Source organism: Cibotium barometz, chromosome 39 (assembly GCF_041138505.1).
Source record: "Cibotium barometz isolate CiBa-2024 chromosome 39, ASM4113850v1, whole genome shotgun sequence".
Taxonomy (NCBI): domain Eukaryota; kingdom Viridiplantae; phylum Streptophyta; class Polypodiopsida; order Cyatheales; family Cibotiaceae; genus Cibotium; species Cibotium barometz.
Window position 1 is genome coordinate 14,556,713 of NC_141084.1, and position 25,946 is coordinate 14,582,658.

Below are 25,946 nucleotides of genomic sequence, written 5' to 3' on the forward strand. Positions count from 1 at the left end.
CAAATCTTCAGGTATTACGAGCAAATACAGTCGCAGCTGGCGACTCCAAACTTTTGAAGACATGATGGAGAGAGTGTTCTGACAAGCTACAAAGCTTTCCACTGCTCTCCCCAATACTATGAATCGCGGTACGATTTCGTCCTGCACCTACTCTCTCTACTATCGCCACTAAGCTTTATTGCCAATTTCGAGGACAAACTCGAATTAGGGATGGGGTATGTTAACCATAATGGTTAACATTACTCCTAATATTTTTGATCAAAGCATGGTTGCACTTCATGTAACTAGTTTTTATGTAAAACCACACTAAGGGCTTCACGTAAAAAGATATGGAATGACCAAGCTTATGACATGTGTAATGCCAACCATCATGAGCTAGAAAGCCTAGGTGTACATAGAGCTAGAGAACTAGTTTTGGGCCCCCAATTGTTAAATGGGTGGCCGGCCATTGTAAAAAGTGCACACTGGTATATAAGTGACTTGAAGAAATATGAAAAGGATACAATCCCTTTATCACATTTGAGTCTTCTTCTTCCCTCTCGCTCTCTTGTGTGGTTACATTCCCTTCTTCTCTATATACATATATCTCTCTCTCTATCCCTCCTTGCACACATTAAGGCATTGAGATAGAGGTTCATCTATCCATAGCTCCTTCTATCATTGCTCTCTACCTAGCACATGGAGGCTCTACTTGGGTGAAGTGGTGGTGGAGTGAGCCCCTAGCGGCTTCACATCTCGAGGAGTGAACCCTCATAGGGTTGGCTAAGTGCATGCTATCAAACCAACCCTTGTATCTTCTCGTCTCTCCTTCTCCCCTGATGCAAGGTGAATATTCATTTTGGTGAACATAAGGGATTTCAAAGATGGAAGCAAAGCGTATAAATATGTCACTTACTTTAAATGCTACTATTTGTGAACATTATGTCATTAAGGTAGGTGATTATGAGGTCTTTCTACTAGAGATGGCAAAATCAGTAGTACATGGTGGAAAGTACCAAATTGCACTTGTAAAGAATCCTATGTGCATGTCCAGATTGCTTACAAGCACCTTTACTTTTTGTTCCTCTAGACACAAACCATAATATGTTTATGCATCAACCATCTCTTAAAAAGGAGGATCTTATTACGATGTTTGGCACAAGGAGAACAATCCATGCTTCCTTGTAATAGTACACATTAACACTATATATGGAATCTAGTACAATTAGTCAAGCACATTTTCATGGTCGTATCAAATTTTTGATATGGGAATTTACTTTATATCTTTCAAATCAAGTTTATTTCAATGAGCACTATACATTTCCATGGTCTCAAATAAATGGTCTTGTCATAGGTATCTTAGCATCTACGTCATGTAGCACTTGACTATATGTCACATCAAAGTCAATTATGCCCCTTGCTCTCTCTACTCAATACTATGCATGCATGCTAAAAACATATGCCTTTTTTTAGCATGCATTCATGCTAAAAAGAGTGACTAATTTTTAGCATGCATGTATGGGGCTTCCTCTTATAAAGGGCCTCCCCTTTGTCTCTCACCAGAAACGGTGATGGTGGAGAGGTAGTGGTTTTGTGAGAAAGTTTGGGTTTAGCCCTTGCAGAGTTTGATACATGGAGCTCCCTCCAAAAGCTCCCTCCATGAAGCTCCCTTAAAAATCACACTCGGAGCTGGCTACAATAGCTATCGATTATAATAAGCAAAGTGCAATTGCCATTGCCAAGAGTCTCTTTCTTCATTGCTAACTACTATCTTTGGTCACACACGACCACCTACGACTACTATCTATTGTGATAATCAAAGTGTAATTGCCATTGCAAAGAATCTCTAAACATATTGAAGTGTATTATCATGGTGGCCACCCCGATCTATTGAAGCAAACATAGTCATTTTTTAAATTCTTTGTCACCACAAGATTGATTTAGGGATCAAACATCGAGCCCTATTGTAGACAATGTGCTTTTGGAGAAGAAGAACCCGTCCATTTAAAAGTTTGGTTTCTCATCAGCATAGTTATGTGCTATGTGATTTGGTTCCAACATGATCATTTAGAGAGAACGGGAATGCACAACATATATAAGTTTCAATGGTGCAGAGAAGGGGAATGCTCACTTATAGCTTCTAAGAATAGAAGTTAAACACACACACACACACACACACACACACACACACACACAGTGTTTTAATGGCTAATATTAACAAATCATGTTTCAGGTTTTAAGATGTAGTGCCTAATGCCCAACTGGGGCACTCTGCAAACTACTCCGAGCTAAAAACCTGTGTAAATGAGCCAATCAAGCACACCAAGGGATTTTCAGAAAACTACCAAACCGTGTTAGCAAGCTAATTTCCACCATGGGTAATGATTTAGAAATCAACCCAAGATTTGATATGGTTTATTTTTTATTGTAGGAAGTGGAAAATGAGATTTCTACCCAACCTGGATACTAGAGTTGGCCAACTATTATTTACTGAAATTGACATCAATTATTTTCATATGGGGCACACATTTTGAAAGATTAGTAAATGTGGAGTCTTGGCTAACAATTTCCCAAGAAATTTACTCTCATTGCTCCTATTGGATCTATAGTAGAACAACTCACCTTTTGAAAGATTAGTAAATGTGGAGTCTTGGCTATTTCCCAAGAAATCTACTCTCATTGCTCCTATTGGATCTATAGTAGAACAAGTCACCAACTTGGCAAGAGGCCTGCTATAAGCCTAATGTTAGGAATTATAAATTCAATATTTTATGTATATATACATAGCTTAGGCCACAGGCCACTTCTTGAGAAAGATGGACTTTGTAATTGTTATTTAGCTATAATGTGATTTAATTTTTCAAATTTAAAAAAGTTCAATATGTAGAAAGAATACTGGCAGGAACCTTTACCTTCAATAATGGATAATAAACTTCAAAAGTTTGAAAACTATTTGGTGATAGTGGAGGCTAGTTACCAAAGAAAAAGACAATTTAATGGAGACTAGTTATTTGGTGATAGTGAGGGCTAGTTTTTTTTTTTTGAAAAAAAAAAAGGAAAGACAATTTAATGTGGTAGCACCACACACAATAGTAGTCCTACCAAAGGTCAAGGAAGTGGAGGACACTTTCCATGAGAGCATAATTGATTCCAAGAAAGAAAATGAAGAATGAGTTAGCACACTTTCAAAGTGGTCTGAAGCCACAAACACCATCACCTAGAAATGTTGACCCCATGAGCTTCGCAATCATCATGCTTTCACACTAGAGAACAAAGAACAACGATCTTTAGGCAACCCAAGAATCTAAAGGGTACCAATGTTTGAATATTACAGGAACTCACATAAGCACAACTCAAATTTAGAGGAGGAGAATTAGAGAAGGCAATACTCCAAGCTTACTAGGGAGTTTAAGAAGCCAAATCTAGTTTATTCCCATTCTCTACATGATATATGTGGACTTGGCTTTTGACTAGCATATAGACCCCTAAGCCTTATCTTTTGGAGATTTTCAATTTGACCTTTCATCGTCTCTACTTTATATTCATTCCAAAGGCCAGCTCATGATCATTAAAAGTACTCTCTCTCTCTCTCTCTCTCTCTCTCTCTCTCTCTCTCTCTCTCTCTCTCTCTCTCTCTCTCTCTCTCTCTCTCACACACACACACACACACACACACACGAGGGGAAATGATTTCACCCATTAACTCTCTCACACGCACATGAGGGAGAAAGACTGCACCTATTGATAGTGTAATTCAAAGCGAAGTATTTTAATGTATTATTTTATGTGCTATTTTAAAGCTTGGTTTATGTTGAATTCGTTGCAATTGCTTTATATTGAATGGGCTATTAATTCATATGCTTGAGAAATTGATTCCACAATTACCTAATTGTATTGCCTAGGTACCAGCTAGCTAGTACAATTCCCATTATGAGGAGTAGCCACAGTTGAGCAACCTGAACACCCGATATCCTTGAATTCACACGGGAGGTGGTGTCAAAGGCTAGGTGGTTTAGAGGCAACTTGAATTAGATTTGAAACACTGCTACATCGTATATACCGGATCATTATCTGGACCATTATCTCGTAACGGTCCACACATAGACTTTACTCTTTACTCTTGGACACCCTCTCGACATTATAGTAGTTCATATTTATGAGCTGAGTTCTCTCTCTCTCTCTCTCTCTCTCTCTCTCTCTCTCTCTCTCACACACACACACACACACACACAAGAACTTTACTCAATGAACAAAATACTCAATAGATAGAAAACCAAACATCATATGGAGATAAATAACTTACTATAAGTGTGGGTTTCTTCTTTGGAGCTTAGATGAGAAACCATAAAGGTAGGATGGAGGTTTATTCTTAGATGACAAATGAGAAAGATATGAAAACAACCTATAGAAGAAAAGAGCATATAACTAATAAGAGTTAAGTAATATAAGGACTAGATGAAAGAATGAGAAAATATAAAATCCTTTTCAATCCTATGGTTGGTATACTTGGTAGATGATAGATGAAACCACGAACTACCACCAATAACATTTTTAATAAGGGAACTACATCGGCGGGCCTTTCGGCAGCTGCATCTAGAATCATTTGGGGGCACAACATTGAGACAATACTTCTCAAGTCTAGAACATCCTCCAATATGTAAACCCCTATGAAGCTGAGACTCAAACTTTAAAAAAACAATTACTAGCCATAAGGACCGAGCATCAAGGTTTCTCAAACATGGCATCTCCTCATAAAGGGTTTTCCTTAGCAACATAAGCAAGCCACAACCTGTGCAAAAAAGGGTGAGGGGTGAGAATAGATTTCTCATACAGCCTCCTCCCAATGATGACTCAAGAGTGTTTAGCGGTTCCATGCGAAGCCAACAAAGTAAACTCCAACCAATCTCTGCAATAGAGCAGTTGGATTTTAACTGTTATATTTCATGCGCTTTATGTGAACATGGAGTAGAGGATACTTGCAACAGCAGTGGAACCTCAACGGTTGAAGGTTGCTTATGCATCGCTCCCATGTCTCCAAGCTTCCAGCTATGATCCTGTGAATGAAAGTAATATTGCTAACTACTACCTACTCATCCCCCAAAAAACAAATTTGAAGCAATACCATATCAACCCACATACCATGCCAAGGTCTTGCCCAGTCTGTAAGCAGTATCATATTCCAATATGTACTCGAACCCCTCCCAAGATGTGTTCTGATGAATGGTTCTCTCAATGTTTATTAGGAAACCTTTAACGATGACAAAGAGAGAGAGAGAGAGAGAGAGAGAGAGAGAGAGAGAGAGAGAGAGAAGCTCATTCAATTGTTCTTCAATAAATAAAACTCCTAATTTACTTACATCAAACTCACAAGTATGTTGTACCGACATTCCAAAAATCTTTTACGTCTATCGAGGACACTCCAAATGCCTGCAGAATCTCCCTAACACATCTCTCTATTGAAATATGCAGCTTGGAAGTCGCACATGCCAAACCTCCCATGATGTCATCCTTTCTTCACAATTCTTACAATTTTAGACCTCCTCAAGTTGACACCATCTTCACATAGAATGTAATCCATGTCTCACTTCTCTTTTTTTTGCTACCATAATCGAAAACTAGTGCATCATCATCCTTGTATTGTAATCAATGAGAATAATTTATAGTGCTGGTTTTTCATGGTTATTGGCGTGGATTGAGGACCATCTCTTTATATTTCGGCAAGCATTTATTCTCACCAAAGCTGATGAGTGAGAAGAGCAAATACTCACAATAAAAAGGGTTGTCATTGAGAATATAGAAGGCAGGGGAGAGTAAGCGACACAATAGACTGGGATAAGGTAAGGTGGTTAGAGATGTCGAGTGCAGTACGTAATGTATGCGCATGGAAAGAGTACCAAAGGAACTGATCAGGATGAGGTACATTGGGTACACTACCATTTTTCAAATGGTACATAGAAAGGATCCAATGTACTGTACAAGAAAATCCATGTATAGCAACAAGAAAGAAATGAGCTAACTCACGAGGAAGAAGATAAAACTTTTCCCATGCACTTGAAGCATTCCATACAGTGCGGACAAGAAGGTTAAGAACACGGCTCAGATACAACCATGTGGACCATGTGGTACAGGAACCGGTCGAAAACACAAGCATGAGGCCTCCTTTTCTCTATCTCAGCAAGACACTACAGCCTTACCAATTGAAAACAGGCGCATAAGGCCTCCTTTTCTAACATGTCAGCAAGATACTACAGCCTTGCATTCGGACACTTCTAGATAAACAGCATCACAAGTCAAGGGCAACAGCATCCAACCAGACACCAGAGACAACCAAGCTTTCTGAACAATGAGGCACTACTAGTGCATCCCGAAGGCCTTCAGCTCCACCTCAACAGAACGACAACTCTGCAAGCCATAGCCTTCGAACCATTCTTTGCCGGGACATGACACAAACCATTCCCTCTCAAGATGACAGGCCCATGACTATATCTTGTGCACTTGTATCAGAAGGAGCAACATCACTCTCTTCTGCAGCTACCTCACTGACCTCGATTCCATGTACTTGAGACACTGCCTCAGTCAATTGCACATCTGCCTTAATCTCAACTCCATGTACTAGAGTCACAGCCTCACTCACGTGCACATCTGCCTTGATCTCCTCCTCAGTGTCCTGAAAAACTCCATATACTGCCTCAGTCGTTTGCACATCAGCCTTGATCTGTTCTTCGCTGTCCTGGACGACTCCCCATACTGCCTCAGTCATTTGCCCATCTGCCTTGATCTCTTCCTCTCCTACCATTACCTTGGTATCTTCTTTAGTAGTAAATACCACAGTGCTGGCTTCAATTTCTTGTACATGCTGGACTAATGGAGAATCACAGTGATAATTAGAGACTTTTTCCCCCTCCACTTCACAAGCTATATTGACCACATTACCATCAGATGTACCTGCCTCTTCAATTGCCTCTAGGACTGCACCAGCTGCCTGAGCCTCCGCTAGCACTTGATTTGGTGCCACATGGGCTGCTGCCTCCACCTCAGCTGCAGCATAAGCCACCGCCTCCACCTCAGACACAGCATGGACTACTGCCTGCACCTCAGCTGCAGCATGAGCAACCCCCTCCACCCCAGCTGCAGCATGGGCTGCTGCCACCTCTGCCTCAGCCATTGCACGGGCCTCTGCCTCAGCCGCCTCACGGGCTGCTGCCTCAGCCACCTCAAGGGCTACTGCCTTAGCCGCCTCAAGGGCTGCCACTTCCGCCTCAGCCGCCTCTCGGGCTGCTGCCTCTTCCGCCTCAGCCACCTCACGGGCTGCTGCCTCAGCCGCCTCACGGGCTGCTGCTGCATCATGCTCTCCAATGAGTCTCTTCCAATTTTCTCGTTCAACAATCAAATTTTCATATCTTAGCTGCAGCTTCCGCTCACATTCATTCTGCTGCTTCACTGCTGCTTGCAGACTCTCCATACGAGATGGGGCTGCAAACTGCTCCTGCATATGCAATGCACGAAAAGACTCGAGCTCTGTTGCCAAAGTGTCAGCCTCTTTGAACAATGACTCAATTTGACCCCACAAAGTTTCTGCTCTCATCTGCACCCACCCAAAAAACAAATCACCTGATCAGAAAATACAGCCTTTCAATCATTTTACTAGTTGAACATTAACTGCAAGTAACAGAGACAGAACTATACTGAGAACACTTTCTTGTGCATTCAATGACTAAATAGCACATTTTTCCACTGTCATTTCTTCTCTGTTAGACAGACAGAAAAGGAAAGTAGACTCACAAACCTTGTGCAGCTTCACGGTGAATTGATCCCATGTGATCCATATTGATTGCACTTAACCAGAAAGGTAGATTCATACGGAAAACAAGAGTGCTTTTTTTTCATTTTTTTCCTACAAGGCAAGTTGATGTCTGATAAAGACCCCATAGAACACCCCAAAAGAACTAACATTGGGAAAAGAAACCTAGTATGAAACACCTTACATGTACTATGTACCTCAGCCTGACCCGGGTGTTAAATTGTTAACCTAGGGTTTAGGTTGGCTAATCTGTGGGTTAGGAGACCTAAAAGATTAGTAAAAGCAGGCTACTTAAAAGTGCTAAGGCTTGTAAGTTAATTAAGAGACTTATAAATTAAGTATAGCCTCGTGCTATGATGGTCATATCACTACCAATAGAGGACAAAGGGGATACATGAAGCATAACTTCTGTAAGGTTTCTCATTTTCTTTCCTAGAAACATGTCTTTTTCTTGTGTCTCTATTGCTACAGTTTGATGCATACTCAGATTTGAAGGTATGTGCGTACTCGCTTTTGCTTTATGCAAGTCGCCTAAAGGAGAAGGGAGGCTTCATCTATGGAGAAGAAAGTTTGCAAGAACATTAATCCCTGCTTTAATCATCAATTAAAGTCAGCATTTAAGTCATCGGTAGCATCATCTTCATCAGCACATCATGGACAGAATTGGTGAAGCTTTGAACCGCTACATTTAATGGCAAGTTTTTTAGGGTTCAGGACATCCCAGCCGTGTGGAACACACGATGGGATTGGTTTCATAGACCAATCCATGAAATTGCTCACATATTGCATCCTCTTTGGAGAAATGAGGAGCAATACAATAATGAGGAGCTTGAGGATGGATGGCAGCAGTACATCCAGAGATACACAGGAGGGGATGTGGACCAGCTAAGGCAGCTGGAGGATGAGCTACTTATTTTCCGAAATGGTAGCTTTAAATTTGGTTCAATGACGGCCAAAATGAATTGAATAGTGAACAACCGATTCCTCTTCTTTGTGTGGAAGAGGGCCCAAGTGTTCCAACTCCTCTCGCAAGGACCCAAGCTACAATCTTGTGATAGGACTTGAATGGTGAGGGATTTCTTTCATAATTCATGCAACAAAAGAAGTTGAAGCCCTTGCTAGTAATAAGTATGCTACAAGTGGATTCTTATGCAAGACTTAAGAGTCAAGACTCACCAAGTGGGGGGTACTAATGCCATATTTCCCCCACTATGATATTGGTTGGAGCTGTGTCTCCCAAGAGCAATTGGTATTTTGTCATTGCAACCACTGCCTAATTGAGTAGGTAGGCAATCCCATCGAACCTCGCCAAGTCAATGTTGAGAAAATCGACATTGAGAAAGTGAAAGAAGTCCCAGAGATTCCTCGAGAGGAGCGTGACATTTATGACATGCCATATGAGGATATCACAGCACCTGCACGTGTTATTCATGCACATTCATATGCAACAGTAGGTGCTAGTACCAGTGCAACAGCTGAGGCGAGTACGGCAGTTGAGCCTTCCTCCACATCTAATTCAAATTCTCCCAGTGAGTTTGAGTCTATCGATGATGAGAGCGAGGAGATTGAGGACTTGCAAGACTAGCTACTAGCTAGGCTGAGAGCCTGAGCCATTGTCCATGAGCCATGTGGCTTATTATGATATATTTTGTATTGCTTATGGGCATTGGACCATGACTATTGATTCATCATGATTCATGTGACATGAACACTTCAAGCTTATAAGTTTTAACCTATGTAGTGTCATGTATGGTTTTTTTCATGTGTGGCATAGAATGATGGATGATTGGATCATGGATCATGGACACCAAACCATGGTCTTTGAATCGTGATCATTTGACATTGATGATGGATGATTATATGGTTTTTGTTATTTGTGATTCAAAGACTATAGGCTTCAAATTGATGTTTCCATGTATTCTATGCATTTCGTGTTAGTTTTACATATTTTATACAATATGTATTTGAAATTTTGTACATGCAAAAACCTTTAGGTAGGAAACTTTAGGCTGATTTTACGAAACCTGTTTGAAACGCGTTTGAAACTTTTAGGAAACCCGTTTCAAACAACCCCCTAACTACTATGATCCCAAACATATATATAAGCATCAAGTTCATAATCAGTTCATTCATCAAGTCCACTCATTCAGCAAGCCTAGTAGTCAATAGAAGATATACATAAGGGGCTAGGAGATCACCCCCCTTGGGGCTGACCAAGGCCCAAGCATGTACCAGCATTTATGCCACCTTTGGTACAATATTAACTTCAGAATACCCTGACACCAAATCTCTCTTCTTCTCTCTCCTCTGTCTTAATCATGTGTTTAAATCAGCATCTTGTTCTTAATCAAGCTTAGGATTGTGGATCAGTACAGCAAGGCTTTCGTATATGCAACATTGGTATCAAAGCATTCAAGCTGCACCTTGCATAGGAAAGATTGCGGATGGAAACAGGTGAAACAATTGATCATTACAAGAAGATATTTTGGGATGCATATCTCAAGATTACTCCTTTTAAGGATATTTCAGAGAAGTCTTCAGTTTACGAAAGTATCGGGCCAGTTTGTATGACATTGTGAATGTATGCCCAAATGATACCATCCAAGATTTGATGCATTCAGCTTCAGTTGCTGCCAAGGTCTACATGGTGGACGAACCAAAGAAAAACGCAAGTATTGGAGATCAAAAGTCTTTGGTACTTGAGAAGCGTGAGACCTCCACGAATAGGTTTCAACCTATGAAGCCGAGGGGTATTCCAAACTCCTACAAAGGAATGCACAACCTGACCAATGAGCAAATGATGGTCACCGCAAAACGCGTTTCGTTGTTGCTAGAATGTGAAACGGGTTTTGCTATTGAAACATTTCAATCATGGACGTTTCATCCAACATTTCAGGGCAGCTGAAAAGTCGAGAAGAAATAAAAACGTTCAATATTGAACATTATTGCAATTTGTGCTTGCAGCTGCACCAATTATGAGGCATATAATTTTTTGTTATGTAACATGTATACAATATGACTCAAAACACTCAAAATTGTCCATGGATGCAATCAACACTGCATTGTAGTTTTAAATTTTGTAGTTATTCGCTATAGGAATTTGGTACTTTTGTTTTCTTGATTGTAAGTATTAAAGTAAATCTGTAAATAAGTTTGAAGGTCCAAATTTGAAATTTCAGATTTGAGTCTCCAAATTGGATGGGGAAATTGCACTTTCGCTCTCCAATTAAAGACGCAAATCTGAAATTTCACACTTCGGCAGGCCCAAATTTAAAACTTTATATTTTGGGCTCCAAATTGGAGGGGAAAATTACACTTTCCCTCTATAGTTGTTGAAGGCCCAAATCTAAAAATTTTACATTTAGGTTCCTAAATTGGAGAGAAAAATTGCACTTTTCCTAAGGTCCAAATGTGAAATTTCAGATTTGGTCCCCCAGCCTTTAAATTTTATGTATATAATCGTTTCATTGTTTACTTGCCAACGTTGAAACATTTCATTCCAAAATAAATTGTTTCAACAATATTTTGTTTCAGCAGTGAAACGTTTCGCGGTGACCTTGGAGCAAATAGAGATCTACCACAAGGAAAACGCTTTAGAAGTGGCAAAGAGGGACGCATCGGCCCAATGTCTGGATCGTCCTAAAGGAACCTAGAGAGCAAGAGAATTCCAAGAAAAGTTTAAAGCCAGTGGTTGGTGGGATTCCTAATATATTGGGAAACACTTCGGAACCCAAGGCTAGAGAGTTATGCCTCTCTTGGGACAAAGTGCGGGACAAGAATGCTCTAGTGTTGTTTGTCATGGGGACAACAATAATTTCATTTCCATAGAGCTTGCCGAACACTTAGGTATCAAACCCGAGGAGATGGGACCGGCCTTGCATGTCAAGCAAGTGTTTCATTAGCAATAACGCCTACCATGTCCAACAAGAAGAGATTATGACACAAGTTCAAGACTTGCTGTCAAAGGGGTTGATATGGCCTAGTCGTTTGATCTCTAGTGCTTTTAGTACAAAAGGATGGCTCATTCCACGTGTGTGGATTACAGAGCCTTGAACAAGATTACAATCAAGAGTCTGTTTCCTATACCGAGTGTTGATGATATATTGGATCGGCGAAGGCGCGGCATTCTCTAGTCCGATTGACTTGAAGAGTGGCTATCATCAGATTCGGGTCCAGCCATAGGATATTCACAACACTGTCTTTCATATCACACTTTTGGATTTTATGAGTATTTGGTGATGCCTTTTAGACTCACAAATGCTCCGGCTACCTTCAACCACATGATGGATCTGATCTTTAGACCACATCGGATGTATGCAGACACTTTCTTTGATGACATCATAGCATTTTCCAAGACTGAAGAGGAACACCGAAAGCATTTAGCTAAGGTATTCCAGGAGTTGCAGGAGCACAAGTTATTCATCAATGGAAAAAAGAGAGTTTTTCTTAGAAGAGATACAATATCTTGAACATATAGTGTCTAAGGAAGGAGTGCGGATGAACCCAACAAAGCTTGAGGCCATCAAGAATTGAGGTGCGAAGTTTTTTTGGATTATGCTCCTACTTCATGGAAGCATTATTTGCTTGAGGCTGATTTCATGGTGAAGAGGGATCATCAAAGTTTGAGACATTTTCTTACCTAAACTAAGCTTTTCGAAAAGCATATGAGGTGGGCAAAATTTTTGACCATGTTTCATTTCTAGATTATCCATACACCTATAAATAAGTGTGGTTGCAGATGCTCTATCTAGGAGACCGCACGTACATTCAGTGACCTTGCCTATCATAGAGAGTTGGATTCAATGAGAGATCACTATGTGCATGATGAGGACTCTGGTGGGATTATATCGAAGCTAGAGCATGGTCAGACAATTAATCACTATTCTTTGAAAGAGGGATATTTGATGATGGATACACGGTTATGTGTAACCAAGGATTTGAGGCAAAAAGTGATAGAGGAGTCACATGCACCACCTTATGCAGGGCATAGAGGTATTTCTTCTACTATGCAAGCATTGGAACGGTACTTCTATTGGCCTAACATGAGAAAGGATATTGTCATGTGCACAGTGGGTATCTACCGTGTGCTATACGCATGCAAGACTAGTTTCGAGGCTTGGGGAAGCTTGAAACTAGGCAGGCTGATTGACGAGCTGAGTTAGGGATATACTAACGAGCGGGCACCCAAGTATGGACGGGCGGGCGGCCAAGTGTGGACGCCCGATGACCGGCCAAGAGCCTATAAAAGAGTGGCCAAGGTTAGTTATTGTATTATAGAGAGTCTCGCGAGTTTGTGAGAGCTCTATGGTCTTGGAGCCTGGATCTAAGGCCGGCAGCAATCTCGAGGCCCGCGAGGGCAGCTTCGTGGCGGTATGGGACGTCGCGAGGAGGAGATTGGTCGGTACGTCAATCTAGTTAGCTCAGCTCGTGGCTCGGTGGAGACAGCCAAGACTGTGGGCTTGCCCACGGCTGTCATGGTTGGGAGGTGAGTCAGGCCTGCACCCCCTTGCTTGTTTGTTTGTTCGTTTGTTTGCAGGATTCGAGTTTCGAACCAAGATCGATCACGAGGGGATCCGTGGGGATTTGATAGTGGTATCAGAGCATACCTCGTGAACGAGCAAGTCGGTAGGTAGAGAAGAAGAGGTCGAAGAACGGTATGTGTTAAAAACTTGCTGTTTTTTCTGTGCATACTGCAGTTTTCAGATTTGGTATGTGTTTTTCCTTCATCAAATAACCCCATGTTGATGGGAGATGGTAGTTTTGGTAGGGTTGATTGCTTTTGCAAAGAAGAGGCCTGTTTTGTTGTGCATACGCATAACTTGCAGGGAGAGAAAACAGAAAAAAAAAAAGTAAAAAAAACATGATGCTTTTCGTTGCTTTTTGGCGCATGAGAGAGAAAGCGAGAGAAGTGCTTGATTGCCGATGAAAGGTTGGCGACTGGCCGAGTACGGCTGACGTGTGTGTCGTGTGTGTCATAGGCGTGGGGACTGCTCACAGCTACAGTCGGCCAAGCTTGCTAGGCATGCGGCCAGGCCTGCGTAGCCAACCCCAGTCGGCGCCAAGCCACGCAAGACCAGCGCACAGGCCACGTGGCCCTGTGGCCAGGCGTAGGCGCAGCCTACGTGTGCGCACAAGCGTTGGCTGCAACGTAGGCGGATACACGTGTGGCGACGCAAGCGTAAACCTGACGGCACTTCAATCGACGCAGTCAGCACACAGTCGGACTAATCCAGGCGCCAGCAGATTAGGAGGGAAGCGAAAAAAAAAAACAAACGCAAGGAAAGCATACGTTTTTTACTGCTTTCGTTTTTGTTTTTTTAGGGGAGTTTAAAATTTTTTTTTAAAGGTTTAAAAGTCCTCCCCTCTCCAAAGGTGTTTATTTTTTTTAAGAAAAGCGAATATATATATCCATATATATATATATATATGTATATATATATATATATGTATATATATATATATATGTATATATATATATATATGTATATATATATATATGTATATTTATTCAAGAAAAAAAAACACAAAAGCTAAAGCAAAAGCTCCGCATAGCTTTTCGAGATTTTTTTTGGCTTTTGGAAAACCTTTATAAACCCCCTCACGTGGGCTTCTTACCACACATCTCTCGACTTCTCAAGTTTTCAAGCTCTCAAGCTCTCAAGTTCCCGTGCACTTTTGTTGTGCAAAGATCGAATTTTCTCTCCACGTACCCTCTTCACGATGTCGACCCAAGAATCAGAGTTGGAGCCCCTCGTGGAACGCGAAGGCTTGTCGGCTACGGAAGGCACTGATGCCGATCTTTTTGACGAGTTTGTGTCAAAATCAGATTTCCAAGAGTTCAAAGTAGCTCTCGAAGCTTCTTCGTCGGAACGTAAGGCACAAATCGACGCTCGAATGCAAGCTTTGCAGAACTCCATCGCTCTATTGACCACTACCCTCTCTACTTTCTCGGGAATGGATACCTTGGCTTCTGCTTTAGGCCCCAATATTACTCCGGAACCAATCGGGGGCGAGCAAAAGCAGAGAACCAAGGAGATCGTGGACACTTGGCTACACAAGTGGCAAGTTCACTTTCAGTTTCATCCATATGATGATGGAAAGAAGATACAGTTAGCAGCAGGTTTCCTGTCCGGCAAAGCTTTGCTTTGGTGGAAGGAACTGAACCCAAAGCCAACGACTTGGGCACAATTTGAAGATATTTTCAAGAAAGAATTCCTCAAGAAAGAGGATGACTATGATGTTGTTGCCCGGTTTTCAGCTTTGACCATGACCTCGCAGCACCTCACTTATGAGGTCTACCTCCAGAAGTTTCGTGACTTGCAGATGAAAGCTACAAAGATGGATCCCACTACTCTTTTGGGGTTTTTCGTAGCTCGTTTACCAGACTCGTACCGATTACAGGTTAAAAATAACAAATGTAAAACTTTGGACGAGGCCATTCATTCAACTCGTATCTATGATGATACGATGGTCTCTTCCAAATCGAAACCCGTTACCGAGCAGGGGAACAAGCATAAAAGAAAGTTCTCCGCACCTATGGCTAACACGAATGAAGGCAAGTCTTCGGACCAACCTTCGAAGAATTCCAGTTCGACACCAGCGAAGAAGAAACGACTCCTTAGGGCTTTGAAGCTCAAGAAGGAAGGTTGACGTTTTATCTGCGAAGAAAAAGGACACATGCGTAATGAGTGCCCGAAGCAAGATACTCTGGAATGCTATGTTATGCATCTGGAAAATGTAGACTTGTTATTAGGGATTGAGTGGTTTAAGGCTCTTGATGTCCAGATAGATTGGTCTAGTCATATTTTTTCTTTTCAGCATAGAGACACCAAGTATAGTATTTTAGGTGATTGTATCCATCCCTCTCAGGGACCTCTTGTAAATACAATTGATTTTGGAAATATAATGGATTCTTCTTTGTATACCGCTTTCTTTCTTCTTTTCTCATCCCTTCCATGGATGTGAATGAATTAAGTGTGTTTGAAAGCAAAGAATTACAGAAGATACTTGATTCGTTTCAAGATGTATTTTCTAAGGAACTGCCATCGGGTTTACCACCTTGGGGTGCACCTGTGTTGCTTAGGAGAAAGAAGGACAATTCTTGGAGAATGTGTATAGATTACAAAAGATTGAACAAGTTGACCATTAAGAACCGTTATCCTCTCCCTAGATCAGATGACCTAATTGACCGGTTAGCAGGAGCGAAATATTTCACGAAGATAGATTTGCGTACTGGCTATCACCAGATACGTATTCATGAAAGGCATGTCGAAAGAACCGCCTTTCGGACTAGGTATGGCCATTACGAGTTTCTCGTATTACCTTTTGGGTTAACTAATGCTCCAACCACTTTCCAGCAAATGATGAACGATCTTTTTCGTGAACATTTGGGAAAATTTGTGGTGGTGTTCCTAGATGATATTTTGATATATAGCCGTACTCTTGAGGATCATGTCAGACACCTCACGATTGTCTTATCTATTTTGAGACAGAATCGACTATATACTAAGTTGAGTAAATGTGAGTTCTTTATGACCGACATCATTTACTTGGGACACAAGATCACTAGAGATGGATTGAGCATTGACTATGACCGAGTTCAGAAGGTTTTGGACTGGCCTATACCACGAACAGTGAAACAACTTCGTTCTTTTCTCGGTTTTGTAGTTTTTCTTCGGAAATCTGTACGGGAGTACTCTCAGCTCACACTATAGATGACCGACTTATTGAAAGGTCGTGGACGTAAGTCCAATCAGCCTATCACTTGGAATAACGATTTGGATATGGCCTTCAGACTTTTGAAAGATAAAGTCAAGGAAGCACCTATCTTAGCATTGCCTGATCCTAGTCGGCCTTATGTTCTTGAAACTGATGCGAGTGACTATGCTATCGGGGCTGCTTTATTTCAAGATGGTAGACCAGTTGCTTTTGAAAGTAAAAAGCTAGACGACACTCAATCTCGTTGGCCAACCCTTGAGAAGGAGCTTTATGCTGTGATTCATGCTCTCAAGGTTTGGAGACATTATTTATATGGCTCCAAGTTTGTGGTATTGACTGATCATCAGTCAATCAAGTATGTGTGTGATGCGGATGATTTGAGAGGCAGGAAAGCTCGTTGGGCAGAGTTAATGCAAGATTTTGATTTTGAGATCCGTTATCGGAAAGGGTCCATGAATAATATTGCAGATGCGCTTAGTCGGATTAGAGAGGTGAATACTTTGTCGTTCACCGAGATTTCTACTGACTTATTTCAGTCATTGAGAGGGCTTTGCAGGACTGATAGTTATTTTGGTCCATTTTGACAGAAGATCCAGGACAGGAGCTCATTGATTGACCAAGACTCGGTGACTAAGCAGTCTACTATTCAGGCTGCAGGAGGTCAGTGGATGATTCGGAATGGTTTGCTATTCCGTAATGACAAAATTTGTGTACCACAGATCCCGGACATTAGGTCCAAGATTCTGAGGGAGTGTCACGACGCCCCTTCTGCTCGACATCCTGGGGTACACAGGACGCTATCTTTAGTAAAACACACTTTTTATTGGCCGAAGATGAAAGGGTATGTAGAAGATTATGTTCTCAAGTGTCAGATTTGTCGGGCAAATAAAGCTGAACGCTTTAGACAGGCTGGGTTGTTGCATCCTTTGCAAATCCCAGGTAATAAATGAAAAAGTATTTCCATGGATTTTATTACCGGATTGCTAAGAACACATCAAGGCCATGATTCTATTTGGGTTGTGGTAGATCGCTTGCAAAGATGGCTAGATTTTTACCGACCCGGAAGACTATTACAGCTACGCAATTAGCTCGGCAGTTGATCGAGCAATTGTTTAGACTGTACGGGTTACTGCAGGACATAGTCAGTGATAGGGACTCTAAGTTTACGAGTGATTTTTGGAAACTTGTTTTCGAGAAGTTGGAAACAACTTTGAATTTGAGTTCCTCAGATCATCCTCAATCTGATGGCCAGACTGAAAGAGTGAATCAGATTTTGGAGGATATGCTTCGAGCATATGTATCCAAAAGACAAAGTTCATGGGAGGATTATCTTCCTATGTTAGAATTTGCATATAACAGTACTAACCATACGAGTACACGGTTTAGTCCTTTCATGCTTATGTACGGTTTTCAACCAAGATCACCTGTTACAATAGGATTCTCAGGACTTCAGCATAATGCAGCACGTAATTTTTTGCAAGATATGCAGGAAATGTTACAAGTTGCGAAGGAATCTATTAGAAGTGCTCAAGACCGAGACAGGTTTTATTCTAATAGACATCGTTCACCTAGAGAGTTCTCTGAAGGAACGATGGTGTATTTGCGAGTTCCGAAAGATTCCGAGACTTTACGGACAGGTAGATCTCCGAAATTATCCCCTAGATACTGTGGACCATTTCGTGTTTCACGACGGATTGGTTCAGTTGCATATGAATTGGATTTGCCTTCTCCTGTGAAAGTTCATCCTGTATTTCATGTCAGTAGACTTAAGGAAGTACTGGGTGGAGCAGATCAGTTAGTTACTCCTCAAGAAATTATAGATGTCCAGGACATGACATTTGTTCCGTACGAACTTGAAAAGATTCTTGGATTTCGTGAATGAAGATTGCGTCGTACGCTTATCACGGAATACAAGATCAAGTGGAAGGATCGTGTTGAGGAGGACGCTACATGGGAGACATTGACTTCTCTTCAGAGAGATTACCCTGGCTTTTTAGTGAGCTCAGGAGTGAGCTCTTAGAGGAAGGGGAGTATGTCATGTGCACAGTGGGTATCTACCGTGTGCTATACGCATGCAAGACTAGTTTCGAGGCTTGGGGAAGCTTGGAACTAGGCAGGCTGATTGACGAGCTGAGTTAGGGATATACTAACGGGCGAGCACCCAAGTATGGACGGGCGGGCGGCCAAGTGTGGACGCTCTGACCGGCCAAGAGCCTATAAAAGGGTGGCCAAGGTTAGTTATTATATTATAGAGTCTCGCGAGTTTGTGAGAGCTCTATGGTCTTGGAGCCTGGATCTAGTGCAGACGTGCACCTGCTTTATGCAGCCGAGGCCGGCAACAATCTCGAGGCCCGCGAGCGCAGCTTCGTGGCGGTATGGGACGTCACGAGGAGGAGATTGGTCGGTACGTCAACCTAGTTAGCTCAGCTCGTGGCTCGGTGGGGACAGCCAAGACTGTGGGCTTGCCCACGGCTGTCATGGTTGGGAGGTGAGTCAGGCCTGCACCCCCTTGCTTGTTTGTTTGTTCGTTTGTTTGCAGGATTCGAGTTTCGAACCAAGATCGATCACGAGGGGATCCGTGGGGATTTGATAGATATTAACAAGTATGTATGCGTAGATGCTTGACTTGTCAAAAGGTCAAGTATAATCGTCAAAAGACTTCAGGACTGCTTATGTCTCTACCTCTACCCAAGAGACCATAGCAATGGACTTCATTTTTTACTTGCCAAAGTCAAAGTTTGGGAATGATGGTATTTGGACCATTGAGGACAAGCCCAGTAAGCAAGCTCATTTCATTCCAGTGAGAGAGACAATCAAGGCAAACCACTAGGCAAGGATTTTTCTAGCACAGATGTTCAAACATCATGGAATGCCCAAGTCTATTGTTGGTGATCCGGATTTCAAGACCACCAGTTTGTTTGATAATATGGGGATTGTAGCATGTGCGAAAGCCTTTGCTGTACTAATCCACAGTTCTAAGCCTAATTAAGAACAAGATGCTGAATAAACATGATTAAGACAAAGGAGGCAGAAGAAGAGAGAGGTAGTTGGTGTCAAGTTTTCTTGTATTTTATATGATACAAAAAGATTACTGAATGCTTGTACATGGTTAGGCCCTTGGTGAGCCCCAAAGGGGTGACCTCTGGCCCCTTCTACATGAATAATGTTGACTTCTACTTTGGTAATGATGAATGAACTGAATTGCTAAATGTTGGACTCAAATGAGGACTTTATGCTTATATATGTGTTGAAGATGCTCATCGGCCAGCATATGCTACTATCGGCCAAGTTTTGGACAAAATATTCACTTGATGCTACATTGATGCTGCACTTAAATCAAGGTTTGCCCGCACTTGCTAGTTAACTGCCTGATGCTGCTCCGCCTGATGCCTAGTGTCACGTAGGCTGTAACGCCTGTGACCGACGGCAGACCGGATGGCCAGACGGAGCTTTAGCGTCAACGCCTCGGCCGGAGCGCTGGGGACGTGGCCATCCGAGGTTCAGTGGGAGAGGACGCCCATGCGGAGTCATGGGCGGCCAGGCTAGTGTGGACGACAGGCCACACACTATATAGCCTGGGGGATGAGGGGCAATCCTCATTCTTCCTCTATGGCTGGGTGGTAAGCCAAAGGCCGTCCCCTCTTGTGGTAACGCCCGTAGTGGTGTTACGATAATCTAACATTGGTATCAGAGCGTCAGTTTCGATTGGGTCAGGGTCCGTGCGTGACCGAGGACCGGAGCCCACTCGATGGTTTTCAACCATTCAAAAAAATCTTATCCTTCTCTCTACAGGGCACAATTGACTGTGTGTAAGGAGGCGGCCAGAGCTGGAAGGAAGAATTCTCTCTCTCTCTCTCTCTCTCTCTCTCTCTCTCTCTCTCACACACACACACACACCAAAGCGCTCCATTGCAGGTAAGCAATTTCGTTTTTTTTTTTTTTGCTTTGGAGCTTGTCTGCGAAAGAAGTGTTTTTCGTCTGGTGTATAGAGAGAAGTCCGCTGTGAAGAGAGAGGCGGCTGGAGCTTTTTGTCTAATGTAGAGAGAGAGAGGTCGACTGTGAAGAGAGAGAACGGTTGTCTTGCTATCCACTGTGTGTAGACCAGCCCAGGCGGCCAGCCAAAGGAATTTGGGCGGGGAATGGACGAACCGCTGTGCAGGACCTTCTTAAGGGGTGCGAAGACCAGCCCCAAGACCTTAAGGGGGCGAAGAACAACCCCGGCCAGCCACGACCGGCGACCAGCCACGACCGGGGCGGCCAGCCACGGCCGACCTGGCCACAGCGGGCGGCCTGCCCACAGGCGACGGCCAGCCGACCGTTAATTTTTTATTTAATCCAACGAACACCGCCAGTGACAAAAATAATTTTTTATTTATTTTTGTTAATCAAACGAACACCTCTCCCTCGGCAGTGGAGGGATAATCCCGAAAGTAAAGGGATAATCCACGGTGGTTCAGGCACAAGTTCTCGCGAAATTAATTTTTTTTATGAGTTGCAGGCACCTTTCCCTCGGATCGGAGCATCCCGGAGTAGCGACGCTTGTAGAGCCTCGCAGCGCAACACAAATCGGCAGTCGACGACAGTCGCAGGCGACCATAAGGGGGTGACTATTCTCTCTCCACCACTGCTCATTTTATTAGCGTTTCTGTAATTTCCGAGTTCTCGCATTTTTCTTTGTGCAAGAATTAAAGATGTCTGCTAGGCGTAGTGTGTCTCCACCGCCTTCTACTTCTCTAGGGTTTTTAGGTCTCTTGTCCTCAAACCCGCGACCGAATTGTCAGGCCGTATACGCCCGACCATTGTCCGGTCCGGAGTGCGCTCGTCGATCACGCGTGATCCGCCAGCGCCCTCCTCGTCTGTTGACCCCGCCTTAGGACCCAACGAGCCCGCAACGGCCGCAATAACAGATGACCTCTTTCTAGCCGATGAGCCAGATGACATGAACACTGACGTCGCCGAGGGGACCGAGAAGGACCTCTTGGAATATGACGACGACGATTATGACCTATTGGACCCTGCCGACGTCCTGACAGAGACGGAGCTCTCTAGTGGACTTTTTAAATATCTTAATGCAAAACTAAATAATATGGGTAAAGTCCAGGTTGACTTAGTCACGATGCTACAGAGCATCTCCACACAGTTAGATGCACTGACAGCCGCCTCTGCTAGTACTCCGACTCCTCGTGGTAGCCGAGCTCCTGCGGCACGGGTGAGCGTAGCCTCGCCAGTGGTTGCAGGAGTACAGATCGATGCGCTTGCGGGGCCATCCGTAGAGACAGCTTCATCGTTATTGAAAGACTTGAAGCCGCCTAGTTTTGGTGGCGAGGAGAAGGAGAGAAACAAGGACTCGGTCAACATGTTTCTAGCGAAGTGGTCAGACTTGCACGCGCTGCGACAGCAGCCTAGCCGGATACAGCCCGTAGAGGCTAGCCTCTCATTAACCGACAAAGCGTACAAGTGGTGGATGAGTTTGACAACTCGTCCTGCCACTTGGATGGAGTTTGAAACGATGTTTCAAAAAGAGTTTTTGCCTGTTAATGAGGCGGAGAGAAGCTTGGAGGTATGGGACAAGTGCTCGATGGAGAACAAATCCCTGACTCAATACATCTCAGACTATAGGGAGATAGTACTCAAGCTAAAGGGGATCGATGCATTCCAGACATTGCGAGGCTTTAAAAGAGGCCTCAAAGATGATTACCTTGAGTACGTAGAGCCCTTACAGCCTAAAGACTTAGCAGAGGCAATTAAGTATGCGCAGATATTTGATGACATCAAGCGCCGTAGTGCACGTGGTGGTTCGAGCAAGGTCGAGGGTAGTGAGAAAAGGAGGTCAGGCCTTAAAAGAAAAGGGTTCCGCAGTGATAGGCAGGGAGATAGGATGGACCAGGAAGGACAGGATGGTCATTGGTCTAAAAAACCGTGACCATCCAAGAAGAAAAGAGACAGCAAAATCCAAAAGAAAGAGCAGTACATTAAAGCGCGAAAGAAAAATCCCTGCTTTAATTGCAATGATGTAGGGCACACGAAGGCTGAGTGTCCAAAGCCTAAAGCCAGCACGAGTGGCAACAAGCCCAAAAGAGATGGTAAATCCTCTAGGCAATTGCATACAATGCAGAGACTCCCTCTCAGTTCCGCAGAGTTCAAAGAGGTGACAGTGTGTCATTGTGATGAGCATCACGCTTGTTCAGTGACACCAGCGATGTGGCAGCCTACTGTAGGTCCGCATAACATGGTGCGCATGTATGGCACCATAGGTGGCCGTAGAGTCACAGTTTTTATTGATGATGGAGCTAGCCGCAACTTCTTGAAAGTCAAGAAGTTGGGGTTGACTGAGACCCAAAGCGATCATGAGTATACTGTTGGCCTAGCCAACAGGTATGACAAAACGATATGGAATACCGTAGTATTGGGAGTCCCATTATCTATGCAGGACTACGAGGTTCCGCTTGACTTTCAGGTCATGCACTTAGCCAGAGCAGACGTATATCTAGGCAGGGAGTGGCTGTATGACTTGGACCCTAGTCTAGCTCGGAATTACCTACATAATACGCTACGTTTTAAGCATGGAGATAGAGTCATTACCCTGCAGGGCGACCGTACTGTCCCCGCCACACCACTTATTTCCTCCATGGAGCTGTGCACAGCGGTCCGCAGAGCCCGGATAGCAGAGGTATATACTTGTTACCCTCTTTTAAATTCTGTTTCCGTAGATGAAACTGTAAATGATGTTTGCGTAGACAAACAAGGAAAACAAAATAGCCTAGGACGAGACCCACTGTTTGAAAACCCTGTTTGGCATGCATGCGATTCAAACAAGAAAAAATCCAAGGTGAAAGAGACATTAAAGAAAAAGTACGTAGATACTTTAATGAATTTATTAGAGAAATTTCAGGATGTTTTTCCTAATGATTTGCCAGATGGCTTACCACCATCTAGAGAAGTAGACCATGGCATCGAAGTTATGCCAGGATCAAAACCTATAAGCAAACCTGCTTATAGATTAAACCACTCCGAGGCACAGGAGGTGGAAAAACAATTGATGGAATATTTGAACAAAGACTTCATTCGACCTAGTTCAAGTCCGTGGGCATCGCCTATTCTTCTGGTAAAGAAGAAAGACGGATCTATGCGGATGTGCATAGACTATAGGACTCTTAATCAGATAACGATTAAGAACAAGTATCCGATGCCACGCATGGATGAGTTGTTTGATCAACTCTATGGATCGAGATACTTCACAAAAGTAGACCTGAGATCAGGGTATCATGTTAAAATTAAAGCCGAAGATGTTGCGAAGACAGCATTTAGGACCCGTTTTGGGCATTTTGAGTTTTTGGTTATGCCATTTGGGCTAACCAATGCTCCAGCGACGTTTATGACGCTGATGGACAGCATTTTACATCCATATCTGGGAAAATTCGTTGTAGTTTTCCTAGATGATATTCTTGTGTACAGTAAGACACAGAAAGAACACATAGAGCATTTGCGTCTAGTGTTCGAGTTGTTGCGAGAGCACAAACTATTTGCGAAGAAGAGCAAATGTGAATTTTTTAAAACAGAAATTCACTACCTTGGCCATATTATATCCGTCGATGGTATGCGGATGGAGCCAGAAAAAGTAGAGGCCATTCTTAAATGGCCAGCGCCGAAGAATCTCGAGGAACTGCAGATTTTTCTTGGCATGTCGGGGTTCTACCGACAGTATGTGAAGGACTACGCGAAGATCGCAGTCCCGTTGACTGACCAGTTACGGTCAAAAAACTAAAAACATTAGTTGGGGGGAAGCCCAACAGAACAGCTTTGATACTAATGTCGATCCAAATGAGCCGTTTGTCTTGGAAACAGACGCTAGTAATGAGGCCATTAGGGCCGTACTTATGTAAAGGGAACGCCCAATTGCATTTGAGAGTAAAAAGTTAGATCGTGCGCAACGTAACTACTCGGCTTACGAGCGATAGTTCATGCACTGAAAAAGTGGAGACACTATTTATATGGTGCTTCTTTTGAGGTCCGGACGGACCATGAAAGTCTGAAATGGCTTTCAAGTCAAAATGAACTGAAGGGTAGAAAAGCTCGGTGGACGGAGATTCTACAGGAGTTTGACCTTCAGATACGTTACCAGAAAGGTAAGTATAACGTGGTGGCAGATGCACTTAGTCGCATGCCACAGATTAATGAACTTAGTTTCACAGTCTTCAAGAATGATTTCTTGGAGTCACTACGTGGATTATGTGAGCACGATCCATCTTTTACAGAGGTCTAGCGCGCTGTACGCGTACGCACTTCTTCACAGACGCGACCACCTCCCTCGTTGACACGGATTGCTAGTCCGGAGAGACTGGTCGAAGGTGCAACCGGAAGGGAAGTGAGAGTTAGTCCGAAGAGACTAGCCGTGTCTTTGTCAGATTGGTGCATGCGGAAGCCACACTCATACACACGTAGAGAGAGAAGTTGGCGCAAAGAGAGAGAGAGAAAAGTTGACGAACAGCTAACTTTAGCAATGAATAGTTGAATAATACAATGGGTGGGCATGGGTATATATACCCTCACAAGTGAAATGGCCGACTACCACCCACTTTGAGATACGACTTTTAACACCCTCTCTGTAGCTCATAGTGGACATAGATGAAGAAACCAAGTTGATGTAGATGCAACCATGGACACCTCAGTACCGGCCGGATACCGAATACACCTCGGAAAATGCACCAAAAAACCCGTCTCCTCAAGGAATGCCATCTTGAGCTTCAGCTGCCACATAGAATAATGAATTGCAGACAACTCCACATCCATGATCCTCCATTCGTTGAACTGAGAACACACACGTCCAAAAGATCTCCTGAACATTGAACTATCGACACATGACGCCCAAAATTCTCTGACAATGAACTAGGAACTCATCCCATCCATAGTCTGCTACCAATGAACTACGAACACATCACGTCCATAGATTTGTCAAGCTGTTCCATGCCAGATGCATGTGCCTTGAACTCTGACACACGGGTCCAAATCACCAAAACGGGAGCACAGAATACCCCTCTCTGCCACTCACATGCCTCTCTCTGGCTGAAGCACGTGGTAGCATCCATCCACCAAGCTAGAATGCTGGAGTATGTGCCAGTGAAGTCCTTGCCACACCGGCAGACGCCGTAGCATCCCTTTTAGAATCACTATCACTGTCATCCTCGTCAGCTTTGCCTTTGCCTTTGTCATTTGTCGAGCCTTGAGCTTTAGCTTTGGATTTGCAATCCCGAGCCAAATGCCCTCGCTTTCCGCACTTATAACAACGGCTCCTAGACTTCTTATTGGATTCCGATGCAGCATGTGCCGATTCTACATCCTTCGGAACCCGAATCTTGCCTTGGGAAATGAGCACTGCTTCCTCCTCAATGAGAAAAGAGCTGAGATCATCAAATTCCAGCTTTTCCTTCGTGACTTGTAAGCGTAATGC

The 25,946-nt window shown here is 43.2% G+C and overlaps 1 protein-coding gene across 8 annotated transcripts in view; it reads right to left on the minus strand.

The window, feature by feature from the left end:
* Positions 1 to 5,740: 5,740 nt before the first annotated feature.
* LOC147615760 (cell division cycle 5-like protein) overlaps positions 5,741 to 25,946 on the minus strand; it is a 29,331-nt gene continuing 9,125 nt past the window's right edge. For all 8 annotated transcript variants that reach the window (XM_086778342.1, XM_086778345.1, XM_086778349.1 and 5 more), the window contains one exon: positions 5,741 to 7,564. In XM_086778342.1, the coding sequence (XP_086634468.1) occupies positions 6,440 to 7,564 (1,125 nt within the window). In that variant the 3' untranslated portion in view covers positions 5,741 to 6,439. The remainder of the gene's footprint in view (positions 7,565 to 25,946) is intronic.